The sequence below is a fragment of the Podarcis filfolensis genome, assembly GCF_964270895.1.
Source record: "Podarcis filfolensis genome assembly, chromosome: 11".
Lineage (NCBI taxonomy): Eukaryota > Metazoa > Chordata > Lepidosauria > Squamata > Lacertidae > Podarcis > Podarcis filfolensis.
Genome location: NC_139613.1, coordinates 22,572,313 through 22,593,779, shown reverse-complemented (window position 1 = coordinate 22,593,779; position 21,467 = coordinate 22,572,313). Strand labels below are relative to the sequence as shown.

The window sequence follows — 21,467 nt, the reverse complement described above, 5'->3', positions numbered from 1 at the left end:
AATTTGATTCAGTTTAAAGGTAAATTTGCCACATTTTCACTTTCCAAACAATACAGTACGTGAAATGAAATACAGGCATCTTCCAAAATGTGTATATTCCTGAATTTTGCAGTGAAGTTTTCCAGCCAAGCCCGGTGTACAAAAAATTATATACTAAAGGGCACATTTTAAAATGCATATATTTGTGAAAATAAATGCATTCTGTGGGCTTCTTTGGGAGGAAGGGTGGGATAAAAAAAAGCAAATGATCGTTATAATTATAGGGGAAATTAGAATCATAGAATCATAGAATCATAGAATCATAGAGTTGGAAGAGACCACAAGGGCCATCGAGTCCAACCCCCTGCCAAGCAGGAAACACCATCAGAGCACTCCTGACATATGGTTGTCAAGCCTCTGCTTAAAGACCTCCAAAGAAGGAGACTCCACCACACTCCTTGGCAGCAAATTCCACTGTCGAACAGCTCTTACTGTCAGGAAGTTCTTCCTAATGTTTAGGTGGAATCTTCTTTCTTGTAGTTTGGATCCATTGCTCCGTGTCCGCTTCTCTGGAGCAGCAGAAAACAACCTTTCTCCCTCCTCTATGTGACATCCTTTTATATATTTGAACATGGCTATCATATCACCCCTTAACCTCCTCTTCTCCAGGCTAAACATGCCCAGCTCCTTTAGCCGTTCCTCATAAGGCATCGTTTCCAGGCCTTTGACCATTTTGGTTGCCCTCCTCTGGACACGTTCCAGTTTGTCAGTGTCCTTCTTGAACTGTGGTGCCCAGAACTGGACACAGTACTCCAGGTGAGGTCTGACCAGAGCAGAATACAGTGGCACTATTACTTCCCTTGATCTAGATGCTATACTCCTATTGATGCAGCCCAGAATTGCATTGGCTTTTTTAGCTGCCGCGTCACACTGTTGGCTCATGTCAAGTTTGTGGTCAACCAAGACTCCTAGATCCTTTTCACATGTACTGCTCTCAAGCCAGGTGTCACCCATCTTGTATTTGTGCCTCTCATTTTTTTTGCCCAGGTGCAATACTTTACATTTCTCCCTGTTAAAATTCATCTTGTTTGTTTTGGCCCAGTTCTCTAATCTGTGAAGGTCATTTTGAAGTGTGATCCTGTCCTCTGGGGTGTTAGCCACCCCTCCCAGTTTGGTGTCATCTGCAAATTTGATCAGGATGCCCTTGAGTCCATCATCCAAGTCGTTGATAAAGATGTTGAATAAGACCGGGCCCAAGACAGAACCCTGTGGCACCCCACTAGTCACTCTTCTCCAGGATGAAGAGGAACCATTGATGAGCACCCTTTGGGTTCGGTCAGTCAGCCAGTTACAAATCCACTGAGTGGTAGCATAGTCAAGACCGCATTTTACCAGCTTCTTTACAAGAATATCATGGGGCACCTTGTCAAATGCCTTGCTGAAATCAAGGTAGGCTACATCCACTGCGTTCCCTTCATCTACCAGGCTTGTAATTCTGTCAAAAAACGAGATCAGGTTCGTCTGACATGACTTATTTTTCAGAAATCCATGCTGACTATTGGTGATCACAGCATTCCTTTCTAGGTGCTCACAGACTGTTTGCTTAATGATCTGCTCCAGAATCTTCCCTGGTATTGATGTCAGACTGACTGGGCGGTAATTATTTGGGTCCTCTCTTTTCCCCTTTTTGAAAATAGGGACAACATTTGCCCTCCTCCAGTCTGCCGGGACTTCGCCTGTTCTCCAGGAATTCTCAAAGATGACTGCCAGTGGTTCTGAAATCACATCTGCCAGTTCTTTTAATACTCTTGGATGCAGTTCATCTGGCCCTGGAGACTTGAATACATCTAGACTAGCCAAGTATTCTTGTACTATCTCCTTAGTTATTCTGAGCTGTGTTTCCTCTGCTGAATCATTTGCTCCAAATTCTTCAGGTCGGGCATTGTTTTCTTTATCGGAGAAGACTGAGGCAAAGAAGGCATTGAGGAGTTCAGCCCTTTCTGTGTCCCCTGTTTGCATTTCACCATCTTCTCCTCTGAGTGACCCCACTGTTTCTTTGTTCTTCCTTTTGCTACGAACATACCCATAAAAGCCTTTTTTGTTGCTTTTAACCTCTCTAGCAAGCCTGAGTTCATTCTGTGCTTTAGCTTTTCTGACTTTGTGTCTACACGTGCTGGCTATTTGTTTGAATTCCTCTTTGGTGGTTTCCCCCCTTTTCCATTTTTTGTACACATCCTTTTTTAATCTTAACTCAGTTAAAAGTTCTTTAGATAGCCACCCTGGCTTCTTTAGGCACCTTCCATGTTTCCGTCTCATTGGTATTGCCTGAAGTTGTGCTTTTACTATCTCCCTCTTAACAAACTCCCAGCCATCATGAACTCCCTTTCCTTTTAGTATTACTGTCCATGGGATCTCACCCAGCACTTCCCTAAGTTTTATGAAGTCGGCTTTCTTAAAGTCGAGAAATTGTGTCCTAGTATGCTTGGCTGCTCCTTTCCGCTGTATAGTAAACTTCAGAAGAGCATGATCACTCGCGCCTAATGATCCTTCCACTTCTACCCCACTAACCAGGTCATCAACATTGGTTAGGACCAGATCTAAAATGGCTGTTCCTCTTGTTGCTTCTCCCACTTTCTGGACAATGAAGTTGTCTGCAAGGCCAGTGCGGAATCTGTTTGACCTTATGCTCTTGGCTGAGTTTGACATCCAACAAATATCCGGGTAATTGAAGTCCCCCATTACTACTATCTCCCTTCCTTTTGCATGCTTGGCCATCTGTTCCAGGAAGGCATCATCTATGTCCTCCGTTTGGCTTGGGGATCTATAGTAAACTCCCACAATGAGGTCTCTGTTATTCTTCTCTCCCTTAATTTTGACCCAAATGCTCTCACTTTGGCTTTGAGGTTCTAAATCTTGGATCTCTTCACAGGTATACACATCCCTGACATATAACGCCACTCCTCCTCCTTTCTTGTCTGGTCTGTTTCTCTGAAATAGATTGTATCCCTCCATTATTACATTCCAATCGTGGGACTTATCCCACCAGGTTTCAGTGATTCCTATTATGTCATATTTAGTTTGCTGCACCAAGAGCTCAAGCTCATCTTGTTTATTTCCCATGCTTTGCGCATTAGTGTACAGACATTGAAGTCCATTAATCATTCCCCCGTGTCTCTTATTTAAGGATTTTTTCCTCCCACCACTAGGTCTGCGTGCTGTTTGCTCCATTCGGTCTATGACATTTGGATGATCATCTTCATCAATTGATAGACTCCTACCTTCAGGACCACTGTCTCCCTCCCCCACATTAGTCAGTTTAAAGCCCTCCTGATGAGGTTTCTGAGATTTTTTGCAAAAACATTCCTCCCAACCGTTGTGAGGTGCAGCCCATCGCTTGCCAGAAGTCCATCTTCAAGAAACTGCATTCCGTGATCTAAGAATCCAAACCGTTCCTGTTTACACCATTTGCGAAGCCAGTTGTTCACTTCCACTATTTTTCCCTCTCTCCCTGGGCCACGTCGTTCAACTGGGAGGACAGATGAGATAACAATTTGTGCATTTAATTGCTTCAATTTCCTGCCCAGAGCCTCGTAATCTCTTTTGATCTTCTGGAGGCTATTGCTTGCAGTGTCATTGGTTCCCACATGAACCAAGAGGAAGGGGTATTTGTCAGTGGGTTTTATGATTCCTTGCAGTCGTTCAGTTACATCTTGGATCTTAGCCCCGGGGAGACAGCACACTTCCCGAGACATCTTGTCAGGCCCACAGATAACTGCTTCTGTTCCCCTCAGTAGGGAATCCCCTATCACCACTACACGCCTCCTCTTAGGTCTGGTCGGGGTTCTTCCGTGAGCTGTCCGTTCCAAGGTCACCTGCACATTCCCTGAGGACTGACTTTGCTGCTCGTCTTTGCGAAAAGGCTTATGCATTTTAGTTAGGACTTAAAATAAGGAAACAAATCTTCTGCAACCCTAAGTGAAGCAGTTTGGAGCCCAATCTCCCCCAGTTTAGTCTGCCCAGTGGGAGCAACTAGTGGGTAAGGTAAGGCATGAAGTCACCCTGAAAGCTCTTGCTAATGTTTAAAATAAAAAATCTTGAAAGGGCAGTGGGTGTAATTTACTTTGGTATCTGCCTCAGATTGCTTCCCTTCCCCTTTCTCCCCCCTAAGCTAGCCAGGTGCAGAATGCATACACACAAACACATGTCAACTAACACAGTCATATAATATAGCTAACTTATGTGGAGTTTGAAATTGGACTCTCCTGAGAGGTAACACTACTTCCAGGAGTGCAAGCACTTTTTAAAGCAAAATGAAGCACTTGATATACTCTACATGTGTTTTTGTACTAACTGTGCCTTAAACGAAAGACATTTTTTCCTTTCCAAGGTTGTACTCCCTTGATGCACGCCGTCTCAGGACGCCAGCTGGATACAGTGAAATTATTGCTGAAGATGGGAGCCAATATCAACACCCAAGATGCATGTGGGCGCACAAGTTTATCTCTGGCAACCTACCTGGTATGGAGCTTTCCTTCCCCTGTACATAGTTTTTAGGAAAAGTCAACAACAAAAAAGCAGCATTCTGGAACTATTATAGCATATGATTAATACTGGCAAGATACGACATTGTCAAAGGGACTGCTGACAGTTTATATAACAATTTAATAATAATAATTTATTATTTATACCCCGCCCATCTGGCTGGGCTTCCCCAGCCACTCTGGGCAGCTTCCAACAACATATTAAAATACCGTAATACATCAAACGTTAAAAGCTTCCCTAAACAGGGCTGCCTTCAGATGTCTTCTAAAAGTCTGGTAGTCGTTGTTCTCTTTGACATCTGGTATCAAATGAGATATCATTAAAAATGCATTTGTTAAACTTACAACAACTCCACTAGGGTGTTTTTTTAAGCACACACATCATCATCTTCTGAAGTAAACATTTCCTTTGTCCAGCGTTATGTCGAATATCTCTTCATCAGAAAAATTGTCATTCGGTAACCATATGCTGCGGAACTAGAAATTGCAAAACAGAAGGACATGTCCTATAGATTCTTCCTCCTGGTTGTTATAAATTATTTTATTGCACTGGAAATCATTTTTTGCATTGTGTTCATGGACCCCCACCAATGGCCCCCCTAGTTCTATGGACCACAGGTTAAGAACCCTGCTTCAGCAGATGTAATGCCGTGAAACATCAAGGAAGGTAGACCTACAAACCAGCACAACCTCTGAGGTCTTAAGAGTGCCAGATGCCAGTTAACTCAGCATTTAGGTCTCAAACCTAGAGATATAGATTGCAGTGCTACGTCTACATCTTACCTAGGAGTAAGACATGCTGGAATCAATGGGACTTGTTTCTGAGTAGTCGTGTACAGATTGCACTGTTACCTTTTAAAAAAAAAATATTGTTGAAACAAATTCATATCCAGTACACATATTTTTTCAAAAAAGTTTCCAATTTGCACAGCCTCTTTCCTTTTGATTCACTTTCAGGGGTGGCTGGAAGGTTGTGTCAGCCTGCTGAGAAATGGTGCCAAACAGAACATCCCAGATAAAAATGGAAGATTACCACTACATGCTGCCACTGCTGATCCCAATGTCAGGTATGCTCTTTGAGCTACAGATAATGAATCTTTTAATAGATCTGTAATCTGTAGCTTTTTCATTATTGCTCATAGTGGTTATAACATGTTCCCTCTTGGGTAATAAAAGAGGTTGATAAGACTCATTAGAATTTCAGCCTTTTTGTATTATTAATCATACTTCTCTACCTGCCTGGGCGTCCTGTACTAATAATTAACTGCACATAAAGGGTTGCTGATGAAGGTTTTCACAGCTGTGGTGTTGCTTGCTGTACTTGAACCCTGGCTTGGTATATCATGCAAGTTTTATTCAGAGTAGACCTATTGACCTATTGGGAGCCAGCGTGGTGTAGTGGTTAAGAGTGGACTCGTAATCTGGTGAACCAGGTTCGATTCCCCGCTCCTCCACATGCAGCTGCTGGGTGACCTTGGGCCAGTCACACTTCTCTGAAGTCTCTCAGCCCCACTCACCTCACAGAGTGTTTGTTGTGGGGGAGGAAGGGAAAGGAGAATGTTAGCTGCTTTGAGATTCCTTAGGGTAGTGATAAAGCGGGATATCAAATCCAAACTCTTCTTCTTCTTCTTCTTCTTGAAATCAATGGACCTTAGTCATGCCCATCAATTTCTGTAGGTTTATTCTGGTTAAAACTTACATTAAATACCATCCCAGGGCTGATTCTTTATCAGCCATCAAAGTACAGAAGAAGTGTATGGTGCTGCTGCAGAAGTTGTGACCAAGAGATGTACGTATATAGCCACTATTTCTATGAAGGATATCCCAGTGGGGCTTCACATATACTGTAGTTTCTGCAACAAGTGCAATTGCGGCAACTGCAGAAACCAATGAGTGTTCATGAGTACAGCCTCCATATGGAAAAAACTAGTTCATGCAAATACTCTTCCTATTTAGAAATGTCTCTCTGCTGGGTGAACAATGACCAGGCATTAACATAATCCACACAAGAAACAATAAACGGGATTTAAGCCTCATGTTAGTTTCTTCAGGATTGTGCCATGGTAAGTACAATTCCAAACAACCACACTGTGCAAAAGGCTGATAGTTCAATTCTGTAGCTAAGATTTGCCTTGAGACTACTTTTCCTCAGTTGTGGAGAACCACTGCATGGAACTTTTAACAATACCAACAAGAAATCACTTGATACTCATGTTATCAAGAAAAATCAACGAATTATTGTGGTTCTTATGGGCTGTGATCCTGTGCACAATTTTGTGCAGGCAAGTCCCATTGGTTTCTGTGACGCAGATGCATGCAAAACCAAAGACAGTGTCATTCTTATTTAATTTAATTTCGATTTCCTTGAAGCAGGCAAGAAGCAACAGGAGCACTTGCTTCATTCTGTGCAAATCACAGCTTGATGTGGACACATGTATGCAACAACACCTAATCCATTTTAAGGAAACAAACAGGATATTACCAGCGTGTGTGCTACCTCTGATGAAAATATTGAACATGGTGCTTCCATGAGTGTATCACACACCCATTATGCTTCACAAACTGCTTCCATCCACTTCTCTCAAGCAATCTCAATTTTCAGTTGCTTTCCTAATTTTCTGGCATCCTTGTTCTTCTTTATACACATCATTTGAACAGTACTCTTGGAAGGTTTCAAGGCAACCAAGAGAGCATTATCATTAAATAAAACACCCACAGAATAGGGGCCAGCACTGATATTTGGAAAGGGAGTGGTAATTTAGTTTAGCAACAACACAGAGAGATCCCTGCAAAATAAATTTCTACAGTCCCCATGGTAACGGGCAGACCTTTGGTCGGAGCAGAAGTGTGCCAGCTGTTCAGCTCCTTTTCATCTGTCTTATTAGCCCAAATCAGCAAAATTAGATCTTCTGAATATGATCACTCCATTACTAGAAAGCACTGCTGAAATGCCACAGATCTTCGCCATGGCCATTTGATTTTCTCTTCATCTTTGCTCAACATGGCAAGGAACACAAACCGCAATGCCCATGTAAGAAATCAATGTGTATCCTGACGAAAATATAATATAATAATATTAATAATACTTTTTTAAAAAAAAACTAAATTCAGCACTAAGACATCTCAAATTGTGCAGCAAAAGGGTGTGTTCTGATACTTGTATAAATTCAGCAAATTAAGTCATGTTACGTCATGTTATCCACATTTGGTGGGGGTGCAGGGAGCAGCCCAGGAAAAGGGAAGAAAAATAAACTTTGTTGCATGAACATGAACTCTGTTCCATGGATGGAAAGAAAGTTAGGATCCAAGCCACCCTTTCTATCTTTCTCCTAACACAACCGGTGTGTGGGTGTGATAATTCCAAAACTTTTTGAGTGATTGACATGACCATTTGAAAATCCCAATTCATTTTCCATTCATGGAAAGATAGTTACACACATGGTAGGATCTGTTTCATAAGAATAGTTCTCATTTTGTGAACAAACTCCCTTCTGCTCGTGGAACAACGGTGTTGGAGCCCTCTCTGTGGTTTACACACGCCCTACAAGCCAGGATCGCAAACCATCTTCAAAATGTGGTTTGCAATCTTGGTTTGGTGGGCAAGTGCAAATTTGTCAGTTCAGCTGTAGTACAGGCAAGGTATGCTTTGTCTAAATAACTATTTGAACTGGAGCATGCAAGAAGGAAGCATGTGAAACAGGGCTTGTTTTTCCCATGGTGCTAAACCTTAGTTTGATGTTATGGTAAATGCAAAATTCACATTGCAATAAATTAATGCCTCTCTTGCCATATCTTTTACCACCAAAAGGTAACTCAAATAAAAAAAACATCCTGGAATATATTGCTGAATTGGGGCAAGTCTATAGTTATATAGATTTTTCCTAATGGTGGCATTCATATCCATGAAGATCTATTTTCCATCGTACAGTTGTACCTCGGGTTACGTACTTAATTTGTTCTGGAGGTCCGTTCTTAACCTGAAACTGTTCTTAACCTGAAGCACCACTTTAGCTAATGGGGCCTCCTGCTGCCACGCGATTTCTGTTCTCATCCTGAAGCAAAGTTCTTAACCCGAGGTACTATTTCTGGGTTAGCGGAGTCTGTAACCTGAAGTGTATGTAACCTGAAGCGTATGTAACCCGAGGTACCACTGTACTGTAGGTTTGTTTCATTTTGGGGGAAAAAATATTTTATGGTTTATTATTGTTTATATTTTGAATTTGATATATATGGGGGCACCAAAATCTTTCAAGTGTTTAGGGCCTCTCAAAGTCTTAATCCGGCCCTGAACATAGTCAGATAATATAACTCCAGAACAAGAGGCACACTAGTGCACACCACTTGAGCATTCCCTGCTTTGATCTGCCTATCCTAGAGTAAGAAAACAAATCCTGGAGCAGCTGCCTTTGTTTCACCGAAATAAACCATGAACAGGAAACCAATAATGACCCGTGGCTTCTTCTTTGTTTGGAGAAAAACCATAAGCCCTGGTTTGCACATAGTGCTAAGCCATTTGCTTTCTCCCCTTTAGCAAGGGACTATAGAGGGAGGAGTGCTCGACAGTGTGATAATTTTTTATTTATTTTATATTCTTTATTGAAAAATAAAAAGAATAAAATACAAGTGCAGAGTAAGACACAAAAAAGGAAAAGGAACAAGATCTGGTTACCGGTAACTACAATAACAAGTGCCCCCCCCTTCTTGTAATGTACACAGTATCTTTTTTCTGTTTTGTTTTCTACATGGGTACTATTTCTTGTTTTTTAACACAGTGTGATAATGTGACACTAGATCTGAACCATATTTGGGGAAGTATGTGAACAAGGCCATTGACTCTAAGGTTCTAGCTTTTAGGTTTATACAGTACTGTTAAAAACATTGTTTAATTAAAGCTTCAGTAAGTTTATTGTGCTAGTCAAAGGCCGTGACAAAAACATAGAAACTCAAACAATTAATTAAAGTTAAGTACATTTAGGTTCCACTGACTTCATGAAGTAAAAGCTAAGCACATGTTTAATTGTTATGTCACTATGACATAAAGGTGCTTCGTTCTTACTGAAATGGGACCATGACTTTCTCTGAATTTTGTTTTGCCTTTTATTTTGATGTGGAATGTCACTTTGTCCTCCTCAGGCTTTTATCTGTGCTGCTACAGCAATCCGATCTCAGCGAAATCAACCACCAGGACAATGAGGTAAGCAAACTAGTATCCCCTAAATTGTCGTGTGGTGTATGCAGATTGCTATTGATGGGTGAAGGAGTGTTTCATGCCTAAAAATCTGAGGGCCGATTCACACAGACATTTAGCATCCACTTGGCCACTGCTATTTTTCTAGAAAAAGAGGTGCTGGAACTCACCATGAATGTTTCCCTTGTTCCCGTATAATGGCAATGGCGCCCAACTGAGAGGTGCCGGAACTGAGTTCCAGTGAGTTCCGGATGAAAGAAAGCCCTGCACTTGGCCATTGTTGTTTTCTGTCCAGACTGCACCATGCTTGGTGCAAACAAGCTAACGGAACTCTTTTCAATGACTGTAAACTAGGATTGAACACACGGACATACTGTTATAGTTTGTGGGGGCCAGTCTGGATGTTATCAGTAGGTCCCTTCTGATCCTGTATTTGTGAGGTTATAAGCTATATGAGGAAACCTGCTGAACTGGTCAGACCAGTTTCTTTGTAAAATAATGGCCTTAGCTGGCAAGTTAAGTACTTCCATTTACATGTCCAAAAAGATTGATTGCCCTGTGGCCATAGAGACAAATGAGTGGGCCTTTTCCCAGCTTACCAGGCTGGCTGCCATGTCATCCTAAGAGGGATAACAATAGGTGAAGGGGAGCTGTGTTTATGTGAGTTTTGGCTGATGCTGGAAGCTAGAGACACAGAGACTTGTCTTGCTCTGTGCTCAGGGAACCTAATGGGGAAGCAAGACCTGTGCAGTGTTAATGCTGTGATCCCTTCCATCTTATGTTCAGGTTGTCTATGTGTACAAATAAAGCCATCCTAGGCTGGATCTAGACACATCAAAGAAGCGTTTCAGGAAAACACACTTTGTATGAGAAATCGCCTTGGCAAAAATGGAACTCTACAGTGCCATCTGGTGTCACAGTGTTATAATGCACGTACAATGCATATAAAACACTTTTTATTTACCAGCTCCTGCCAACCTAGCAGTTCGAAAGCACGTCAAAGTGCAAGTAGATAAATAGGTACCGCTCTGGCGGGAAGGTAAACGGCGTTTCCGTGCGCTGCTCTGGTTCGCCAGAAGCGGCTTAGTCATGCTGGCCACATGACCCAGAAACTGTACGCCGGCTCCCTTGATCAGTAAAGTGAGATGAGCGCTGCAACCCCAGAGTTGTCTGCGACTGGACCTAACGGTCAGGGGTCCCTTTACCTTTATTTACCAATCTAGCTGAGTCTCCATTCCAAGGAAACTGCACCCTGAGTAAGCACCGACACCCTGGTGTCTCTCATCAATTGGCGATTGGGAGGCACACATCATTACAGTTGCCTCTATATTCAGAGATCTGTGCCATTGCTTATGTAGCCATAATGGTGCCATGCACAATAGGGAATCATGAAATCAGAATCAGGAAAACACCCAGATTTGTGGATGTTTAAAAAGGGGGGATTTTTAAAAAAGCCCAATGAGGACTATGCATGGCCAAGGAGTGCTGGGTTGAGGCACAAGGCCCCGTGAGATAACCTGTTTATCATTCATCCTGATTTGCTCACACAAATCTTACACAGTAGTGAGACTATGCTTGGGTTTATTGAGCTTTAATTCTAGTTTGTTTATGGGGTGATTATTGCACAATGAGCATTCATCCTGTTCTGGTGGCTGGGTGTTTGCACATCTTCCCATTAATCATCCATTCATAGAATCATAGAACTGTAGGAGTTGGAAGGGACCCCAAGAGCCATCTAATCAAATCCCCTGAAATGCAGGAATCTCACACTTTTCAATGCATAGCTCTGTTACTTTCCTAACCCCCCAAAAGGCCAGGGTGATTTTTTTAAAAGTGGGTTTGTTGCACTAGGTGAGGGTTGGGGAACCTTTTTCTCCTGAGGGTCTACTGGGCAACCATCTCAAGGCCACATGCCGGACCAGGGAGAGGGGCAAAAGTGGGTGCAGCAATTAATGTAAATGTTACTTTTGTCCAGGATGCAGGTGGCGCTGTGGATTAAACCACAGAGCCTAGGACTTGCCGATCAGAAGGTCGGCGGTTCGAATCCCTGCAACGGGGTGAGTTCCCATTGCTCAGTCCGAGCTCCTGCCAACCTAGCAGTTCAAAAGCATGTCAAAGTGCAAGTAGATATATAGGTATTGCTCCGGCGGGAAGGTAAACGGCGTTTCCGTGCGCTGCTCTGGTTCGCCAGAAGCGGCTTAGCCATGCTGGCCACATGACCCGGAAGCTGTACGCCGGCTCCCTCGGCCAATAAAGCAAGATGAGCGCCGCAACCCCACAGTCAGCCATGACTGGACCTAATGGTCAGGGGTCCCTTTGCCTTTACCTACTTTTGTCCAATGGGCTAGTTTCACCACACATTCAAACGCCCCTCTAACCTCCATCCGGGACAGGAAGAGGCATCACCAGAGTTCAAAGACACATTCCAGGCAAGCAAAGGCCTTTGGGGTGTGAATCAGGGGTGTGAATACCCATCCCCACTCCCCGTAAATCAGTGCAAAGTCTCCACAGAGGTAGTGTTAGGTCCAGGCAGAATGGCTATTGCTTTTGGCTCCCTCATAGACATAGGCAGATCTATTGTTTCATAACCTTATTATCCCTACTTCTAGGGCTGTCATGCATTGCCCCAAGCTTTGATGTCCTCGGTTGTGATTTTCAGGGGATGACGTCTCTTCACTGGTCTGCATTCCACAATCGACCCCAGCACACGCAAATCCTTCTGCATAAAGGAGCTGATCCAGTGTTGGTGGACAAAGATTTTAAAACAGCTCTTCACTGGGCAGTCCAGGTATAGTACGGCTGTCAGCCTTTTCAAAAGCAAATGTGTCTCTTCATTTGATCCATAATGTGAAACCACTGAAAGTAAAAACAACAACAAATGAGTACAGTGGTACCTCGGGTTACATACGCTTCAGGTTACATACGCTTCGGGTTACAGATTCCACTAACCCAAAAATAGTACCTCGGGTTAAGAACTTTGCTTCAGGATGAGAACAGAAAACGTGCTCCGGCGGTGCGGCGGCAGCAGGAGGCCCCATTAGCTAAAGTGGTGCTTCAGGTTAAGAACAGTTTCAGGTTAAGAATGGGCTTCCAGAACAAATTAAGTACTTAACCCGAGGTACCACTGTAATCGGTAAGATGAGCATAGGAAGAATATATTTCTCAGGATCCCAAATCGGCCTGGGGATCTATAGAACCTTTTTCATAAGAGTTAATCCAGTTCTGTTTCTCAGACACACCATTTGTAGATAGGGAAGCAGAGGAAAGAATGCGACCAGGATTTGGCCATAAGGACAGAATTTTTTTAAAAAATGAATTATTTCGCCTCTTATAAAAAGGCATAGAATTATGTCACTGTTTGTTTTGAATATGTCAGCGTGAGTTACGTTCATACACCCACGGCTGCCTTCAACATTCAAAGAAATGATTCACCTTTGTACAAACCGGCTCACCGCAAAGGCTGCTTAATGACAAGAAATGTAAAAGCACTGGCTTGTGGTTGAAAGAGGGGTGGAAATGGAATGTACCACTGGCTTAAAAGACACCTGCTGAGATCCAAAAATATACATTTGCACATAGTATATTTGGACAAATGCCCAGCATGAACAGAGAAGTCCCAAGCCAGGCACTACAGCTGCCATCAACACCAGTATCCACAATGCCTCTGGAGTCTGCCTCCAATTTAGTGTCCCTCTCTGGTGGTCCATTGAGGCCCAAAGGCGATCTGAAGATGGAAGCTACAGGTGCCTGACCCAGGGCTTCTCTTCACAGCACAGGACTGAGGGAGGACTGGATGGCAGGAGGTGAAGCTGCTGCTTTCAGGGGCTCTCATCCCCATTGCTACCCACCCCGCTGCTGCCACCAGCCTCCACCCGTCCCTGTTGCATCTGCTATCTGGTAAGCTCATCTGGGAAATCCCTAAAAGGGTGATGTTTGGGGAGGTCTAGGGGCTCCCTGGGACGCGGGTGGCGCTGTGGGTTAAACCTAGAGCCTAGGACTTGCTGATCAGAAGGTTGGTGGTTCGAATCCCCGTGACAGGGTGAGCTCCCGTTGCTCGGTCCCTGCTCCTGCCCACCTAGCAGTTCGAAAGCACATCAAAGTGCAAGTAGATAAATAGATACCGCTCCGGTGGGAAGGTAAACAGTGTTTCCGTGCGCTGCTCTGGTTCGCCAGAAGTGGCTCAGTCATGCTGGCCACATGACCTGGAAGCTGTACGCTAGCTCCCTCGGCCAGTAAAGTGAGATGAGCGCCGCAATCCCAGAGTCGACCACGATGGGACCTAATGGTCAGGGGTACCTTTACCTAGGGGCCCCCTACCCCTTCACACCTAGCTCTGACCCTGGCTCAGGAAGGTTTTAACTTGCTTTTCCCTTCTTTGAACAACAGGCCCTTAAGTCTTAAAGTGAATCCCTTTTCTGAATCTGTTTTAAAAGTGTTTTGCTATGCTTGACAGGGCGCTGTTTTTCCAGTCCCCTTTGGGAGCACAAAACTAGTTCATTGGATCCTGGCCATCATTTGCTATCTACCCATTGGGAACATTTTTTTAAATGATGCTGCCAGGAGACATAAGCAGAGCTGGGTGAAATACATATGGTTGAGCAATCTAAAACTATATTTCAAATGGGCATTAAAAATATTTTATTTGTGGTGCAGTAATACTCAGAATGGACTCTAGGTTTAGATTCCTCTTGATAAAAAAGAGCAGTGGAGACCTAGGGCAGTGTTTTTCAACCACTGTTCCGCGGCACACTAGTGTGCCGCGAGATGTTGCCTGGTGTGCCGTGGGAAAAATTGAAAAATTCGAAAGATTTAAAAAAAAATGTCAAATTTTCGCCCACTAGGCGGGCGCCGGACTGTGTCCACCCTATTTTCCATCCATCCTGGGTGGGGATCAGATCAGATGGGATCGGATGAGAGCGGACAGGCGGTCCGCTCTCATCCGATTCCCCATAGAGAGCAGCGGGGCTCTGACATCTCCCTCTCCGCACACAGTGCGGAGACGGAGCTGTCATCTGCCGGCTCAGCGGGGATCAGCGGATTGATCCCCGCTGAGCAGAGAACGGTCCGCCACATTCGATTCCAGCCAGAATATCAGCTTTGTGTTCAGCCAAACAGGCCCAGGTTGCGCACTGAATAAAGTATTTTATAATTTTTCATATTTCTGTTTACTTACTATTTCATAATAAAGTAATTATAAAATACTTTCTTTGTGTTTATTTGATTCCTATTCAAGAGAATTACTTTATATATAGTCAATATAGGCACAGAGTTAAATTTTTTAACATTTTCTAATGGTGGTGTGCCTCGTGATTTTTTTCATGAAACAAGTGTGCCTTTGCCCAAAAAAGGTTGAAAAACACTGACCTAGGGTGTCTTTGTAATGTTAGCTCTATTTACAAATACTCAAGCAGAGCTTATGTGGAGACAAACAAATAGCAGATCTGCAGAGAAACATGGAGACTCCAATGAGCTTCAACTTCAGCTGACTCATAGCTCTCTCTGTCCCTTTCTTTGCAGTATCACATTCAAAACTCAAATCTGCTCTTTTGCAGTCTCTCTGGCCCTACCCTTCCGCTGGAAATGTGTCATGTCCTCCAAGCTCTGGTGGCGTCTCATTCAAAACAGTAAAGAGATTCCCAGCTATCAGGAGAACTTAATCATTGGCTCCCATTGATAACATATAAACTGACCGTTCTTTACTATTCAGAAGCAACCCACCCAACAGAAGCACTTCTAACACCAGTTTTGCAAAGATTTGACTAAGAGAAGTAAAACAGATTTAAAAGGCACTATTTATAGGGAGGGACGCATTTATCAATTCTATTGTAATAGATTGAATATTCTCACCCTGATTCCTCAGGTTTGAAGAACCACTTTTCCCAACATCTCTCATTATCCCTTGATTCACCCCCTAATCAATCTTCTGGTTTGTCATCCTGGGATGTTGTTGGCCCCCGGGGTGCCCCTTGCCTTCCAAGTTCATTTCTGGGCACAATTCAAAGTGCTCCCACTAATGCTTAAAGCTTAAAGCCACAGACACCCCCCTGGGGTGTTAAGATCAGCAGAGAGAGCCCTCTTGGTAGTTTGACTGCCCTCAGAAGTTCAGTGGGATGCTGCTGTGATAGGAATTTTATGGTCTTAGATATATGGTAATGTTCATAACAGCACATACATAGATCAGGACAGGAAGACCAACCTGGAACCATTTTGATTCCTAAACTGACCAGATGTTTTCTCTGCAAAGTCAAACTGGAAAAGTCTCCCCATTGTCTCTTTCCTCACAAATCATGTCTTAAGGACACATTTAAGATATGAATAGGGTGTGAGCCTGTGACCTGGCCCAGGAAATAAGTATTTTACCACTACAAAAGAATGGCCAGGCTCCCAAGGCAATCCAATCAAGTAACTTGCCAGACAGGAAATAAACAAGCGACAGGAGAAAAACAACATGCAAATGTTCTGTTTTAGTGATGTATCTGAGGGGTGGTCTTAGGTTACACCCCTTCTGTAATATATGCATGATGTTTCTGGGGGGTGGTCTTGATCTACAGGATGGGAATTTCAAAAGTCTTTATAAGCCCTTGCACAGCATTTTTCTGGGTCCTCCTCTTTTCCTGCATGTGAGGGGAGCAGCCTGTTGCAACAGATCAATAAAGATCAAGTTTACTAGCTGCTTTGTTTCTCAATATTCTCTGGTTGGCCTCTGTTATTTTCTCCTACCAATAGGGAACCTATGTAAGGACTCTATATGGGCTCTTGGATACCCCATAAGGGAAAAGGGCATATTTTTATTTACAACACTGCCTCAGGAGAGGGCATTCCCTGGGGCAACCCCTAAGTTGTGGAATTCCCTCTTCGCAGAGGTGTGGCTGCCACATTCACTATACAGCTTCTAGCAAATGCTGAAGACATTCCTCTTTACCATGGCTTTTGACACCTAATATGTGTGTTTTGAGGACCCACCCTATTCCTGTGACTGTAATTTGTTTTAAATATTTTTAATACTGAATTTTAAATTGTTGTAATCTGCCCCAGAACCTACTGGTGAAGGGCAGGTAGTAAATTTAATAATAATAAAGCAACAAGGCTGGACTCATAGCAAGTACTTTGACGAAGAAAGGGTAGCTGTGGTACTTTCTGCATTAGAGACTACTGTATTTTTTTCCACATCTCACAGTCATTTGTTTGTTTGTTTGTTTGTTTGTTTGTTTCTCCCCCTCCCTGCTTCCTCCCAAAGGAGCTCAGGGCAGGAGACAGACAAGTAATAAAACAATTAAAGTTTCTAAAAACCTATCCTGCTGCCAACGGGATTTTTTCCTACCGTTAACAACAGATTGTCTTTTAAAGCACAAGTTACCATTCAGGGAAAAAATACCCCTGAAAATGCTCTATTCATGAGTCTCAAACTCTGATTGACGATATAAAAAGGTAAAGGGACCCCTGACCATTAGGTCCAGTCGTGGACGACTCTGGGGTTGCGGCGTTCATCTCGCTTTACTGGCTAGCATGACTAAGCCGCTTCTGGCGAACCAGAGCAGCGCACGGAAATGCCGTTTACCTTCCCGCCGGAGTGGTACCTATTTATCTACTTGCACTTTGATGTGCTTTTGAACTGCTAGATTGGCAGTAGCAGGGACTGAGCAATGGGAGCTCACCCTGTCACGGGGATTCGAACCGCCAACCTTCTGATCAGCAAGCCCTAGGCTCTGTGGTTTAACCCACAGCACCACCCATTTCCCGCTATACATCAGTTTAAATTTAATTAACAGATTGGTTGAAAGCTAAATATAAAGCACGTGCCTTTGTGGTGCATGAGGGAACACCACAAGCACACAAAGTTATTAGGAGCAGGAGTTGCTGTTGTTCATTACGTCGTCTTCTCTGCGAGCACACACATATATGGTTGGTTTTCAGAGCGGCAATCGGATCCTTTGCTCTATCATCCTGAGCCACCGCCAGGGTCCGTCGATCATAAACTACGACGATGAGAACGGGAAGACTTGCCTCCACATTGCTGCCGCTGCAGGATACAGCGACATTATCAGTGAGCTGGCTAGAGTCCCAGAATGCAACCTGCAGGCCCTCGACGTGGATGACAGGTGACCATGGAAACCAACTGAAAAGAGCTGCAGAGCTCTGGCAGGGGCCCTCGTTGTTTTTTGACCTACAGTGAAGGAGGTTTGGCGGCTTTCTTATGAAACGTGTCCCCTAATGAAATGATACTCTCCATGGATCCTCCTTGCTCAGCAACAACTCAGCAAGTGGGTTCCTTAACCTTTACTGTTACGGTTCTGCAAAGGAGAAAACGCAAGTGTTTTTGGAAGGCGTTTCTTAACATGTTGTTTGCTTAAATGTTGGCCAGAGTTGATTTTGTGGCACCACGGCTCAATAGGGAGGAGGTTTGTGAGTTATTATCTAATAAGTAATAAGGTAAAGGAGGAAGTGCTTCTTGCACATCTGGGGTTTAAAAGGGAAAGGTTTACAGGATAGACGATGAGAATCTCAGGTAGGCTTTTGCCCTTTCAAACAGAGAGCTCCTTCAAATTGGGAGCCGTCTTCTGACAGCCCTTCAAATAGAGGACGGTCCTCTATAAAGTGGAGCGCATGGCCTCCCTAGGTCCCAGCAGCTCTCATTTTATTTTAAAAAGTCTACTGTAAAAAGAAGAAAAGCCCACAATAGATAAGCATTTGTGTTTTTAGAACCAAAAGTCAGTATAGAAATATTTTATAATTTTTAAAAAAGAGTTTCAAGATATAAGGAGATCTTTTTTTTTTAATTGTTAAGAATGCTTTAACACTATGGTGTAAAAGCATATAATATCCGTTTTATAAAATAAAGTAAAGCTCATGTAAATGATCTTGGAGCACTGAGGTTAAGCAGGTGTGGACTGGGTAGTTTTTCTGGATTGGAGACCGTTAGGAGCCCCATGTAAAAGTTGAATGCAGAAATAATAAACAAACTTTTTAAAAAAACAAACCTCTCTCCAACACACAATTTAACACAGAGAATTCAATCTTCAAATATTTATGCTGTGATGCAAAACTTTATCTCAGGACAAAGTCCTACTGGCAAATCTCAAATTACATCCAAGTGTGAGATCTGCAAATATAATATTGGCTGTGCTGCCGAAATCCAGGTTTCTTTGGCTGCTTAATGTTCAAATTCAACTCTTTTGAAGTAGAGTCAGAGGAACAATGGAGGTGGTATTTCACAGGCAAGTGTCAAGAACATTAACTGGACCTGATTGCATTTCATGAGCTCCAGGAATCTTGCAAAGTCGTGCTTTGTAGGAAGTGGTGAACTACTATGTTGCCTCTGACATGTAATTGCATTAAAATGAACAGTTGCCATGCCTCAAAAATCCTGACTCCATAGAGGCGCTCCACCTCCTCAGCTGGTTGTTTTAGTCTGAATTTAAACAGCACAAAGCTATAAAATGATTTGTTTTTCTGCTCTCTAGGACACCTTTGCACTGGGCTGCAGCAGCAGGAAAAGCTGACTGTGTAAAGGCCTTGTTACAACTGGGGGTGGATTGCAGCCCAAGAGACATCAATGAGAACACCCCCCTGACCTATGCTATGTACTGTGGGCACACAGCATGCATCAAACTGCTGTCCCAAGAGAACAGGTAAAAACCTTCCCTTTTCACTTCTCCCAAAATAGCAAATAGGAACAATTTTAACCTTGGAGCTTATCAGGTTGTCCCTTACTGTAGTTTTCCTTACTGTAATCCCTTACTGTAGTTTTTGAGAGCCAGTGTGGTGTAGTGGTTAAGAGCGGTAGACTCATAATCTGGGGAACCGGGTTTGCATCTCCGCTCCTCCACATGCAGCTGCTGGGTGACCTTGGGCTAGTCACACTTTTTTGAAGTCTCTCAGCCCCACTCACCTCACAGAGTGTTTGTTGTGGGGGAGGAAGGGAAAGGAGATTGTTAGCCACTTTGAGACTCCTTAGGGTAGTGATAAAGTAGGGTAGTGATAAAGTGGGGTATCAAATCCAAACTCCTCTTCTTCTTCTCTTCTTTCCCTGAGGACCTTCACCCTGCTTCCCCACTTCCCAGCCAACGTAATAGCGACACCATTGCAGACTGAGTTGCAAAGAACATAGGAAGCTGCCTTATACTGAGTCAGGCCATTGGTCCACTAGCTTGGTGTTGTTGGCACTGGCTGGCAGCACCCCTTCAGAGAACGAGACATGAGTCTCTCACAGCCCTACCTGGAGATGGCAGGGATTGAATTTGGCAGCCGTCTGTATGGAAAGCAGATGCTATATCACTGAGCTATGTCACTTTTCCAGATTCTATTTTTGAGTTGAAACTATTCTGTGAGGTCATTTTTTTTAAAAAAAAAAAGGAAACCCTCCTGAAAATTCATCAGCATTTTACAGTTAATTTCGCCCAACAAACACATTTTATGTTCAATTTTGACTAATGTTCATATTTTTGCAAGCTATTTCCCCTAATATAATGTGATTTTCCATGTTATTCTCACCAATATAGTCACTTTCATGAACATTTCCCCCTAATATATGTATTTTTGTAAACATTGGTTGGCAAACTGCATGGTAAAATTCAGATAAATGCAAAATTCAAGCAATAGCCGTGTTTCAGTTTGCATATTGCTTTAGAAAGTGTAAATTTGATGGGTTCTGCTTTAAATGAGAACCTGAATCAAATTTCTTCCTCATCCCTAGTTGTAACAGCATTTGTGATGATTAACAAAACTCCCCACGATATCAGTGCCATTTTGAGAACTATTTTCATATTGTGTTATTAGACTCAAGTACTTTCCACTAAAGCTTAGAACAGGGGTGTTAAACTACATCATCCCTGACCACAGCCCTGAGGCAGGTGGAAGTTCACCAATATTGGGAGAGTCACAGGTTCCCCATCCCTAATTTAGAAGTTGTGAGGACACTGTCATTATATAGTTTAGTCACTAGGTTTCATTGCACTTAATTGCATCTGGGTGGAGCATGGGTAGGCAAACTAAGGTCCATGGGCCGGATCAGGCCCAATTGCCTTCTGGATCCAGCCCACAGACGGCCCGGGAATCACTGCATGGATCGCCAGTGCACACGTTCTTTCCCTCTCTTTCCCTCCCTCTCCCTCACACGGCAGCTGCAGTGGTGCCTCCTCCCTCCCTCCTCCTGGCTTCTCTCTGCCCTGCCTAGAGGAGGAAGGGGCCTGGGCTTTGTTGGTGCCAGCAGCAGCAGTGCTCGAGCAGCCGCCATTTTAAGCATCCCCTCTCTGGAGCCCTTTCACGGCTGCTCATTGTTCTGCCGCCACCAGCCCCTGCTGCTTGCAAGACACAGGTAAGCAGTCACCAGGGGTCATAGTGCTCTTGCATCATTCCCCCCCCCAAAAAAATATAGTCCAGCCCCCCACAAGGTCTGAGGGACAGTGGACCGGCCCCCTGCTGAAAAAATTTCCTGACCCCTGGGGTGGAGTCAGGAGTTGATGCTGCTATGCTCTTGTTTAAAAGAGATGATAAAGTTTTTGTTGCACTTCCTGAGTGGAAAGTCCTCTAGCTTTCCATCAGAGAAAGGCACTGGTTTTATTAACGTTTAAGTAGTGAACACAAACAAGGCTACCTTCCTCTCACATCAGTGCCGCACATATAAAACAAAAAATGTACCTTTTGCTTTATATGTTTGTAGTTGCAACCCCAGGCTTTATATACACAATACATTTAAAGCACACACAAAATCCTAGGAACTGTAGTTTACCCCTCACAGAGCTACAGTTCCCAGCAACCTT

General features: G+C 43.5%; 1 protein-coding gene across 1 annotated transcript in view; it reads left to right on the top strand.

Annotated features, from left to right (window-relative positions):
- The window catches only part of ANKRD55 (ankyrin repeat domain 55), a 38,925-nt gene that overhangs the window by 9,619 nt on the left and 7,839 nt on the right, over positions 1–21,467 (top strand). Inside the window, exons 3-8 of the mRNA XM_083576371.1 lie at positions 4,367–4,497; positions 5,478–5,587; positions 9,654–9,714; positions 12,368–12,496; positions 17,623–17,807; positions 19,170–19,337. Coding sequence (XP_083432497.1) covers positions 4,367–4,497; positions 5,478–5,587; positions 9,654–9,714; positions 12,368–12,496; positions 17,623–17,807; positions 19,170–19,337 — 784 coding nt within the window. The remainder of the gene's footprint in view (positions 1–4,366; positions 4,498–5,477; positions 5,588–9,653; positions 9,715–12,367; positions 12,497–17,622; positions 17,808–19,169; positions 19,338–21,467) is intronic.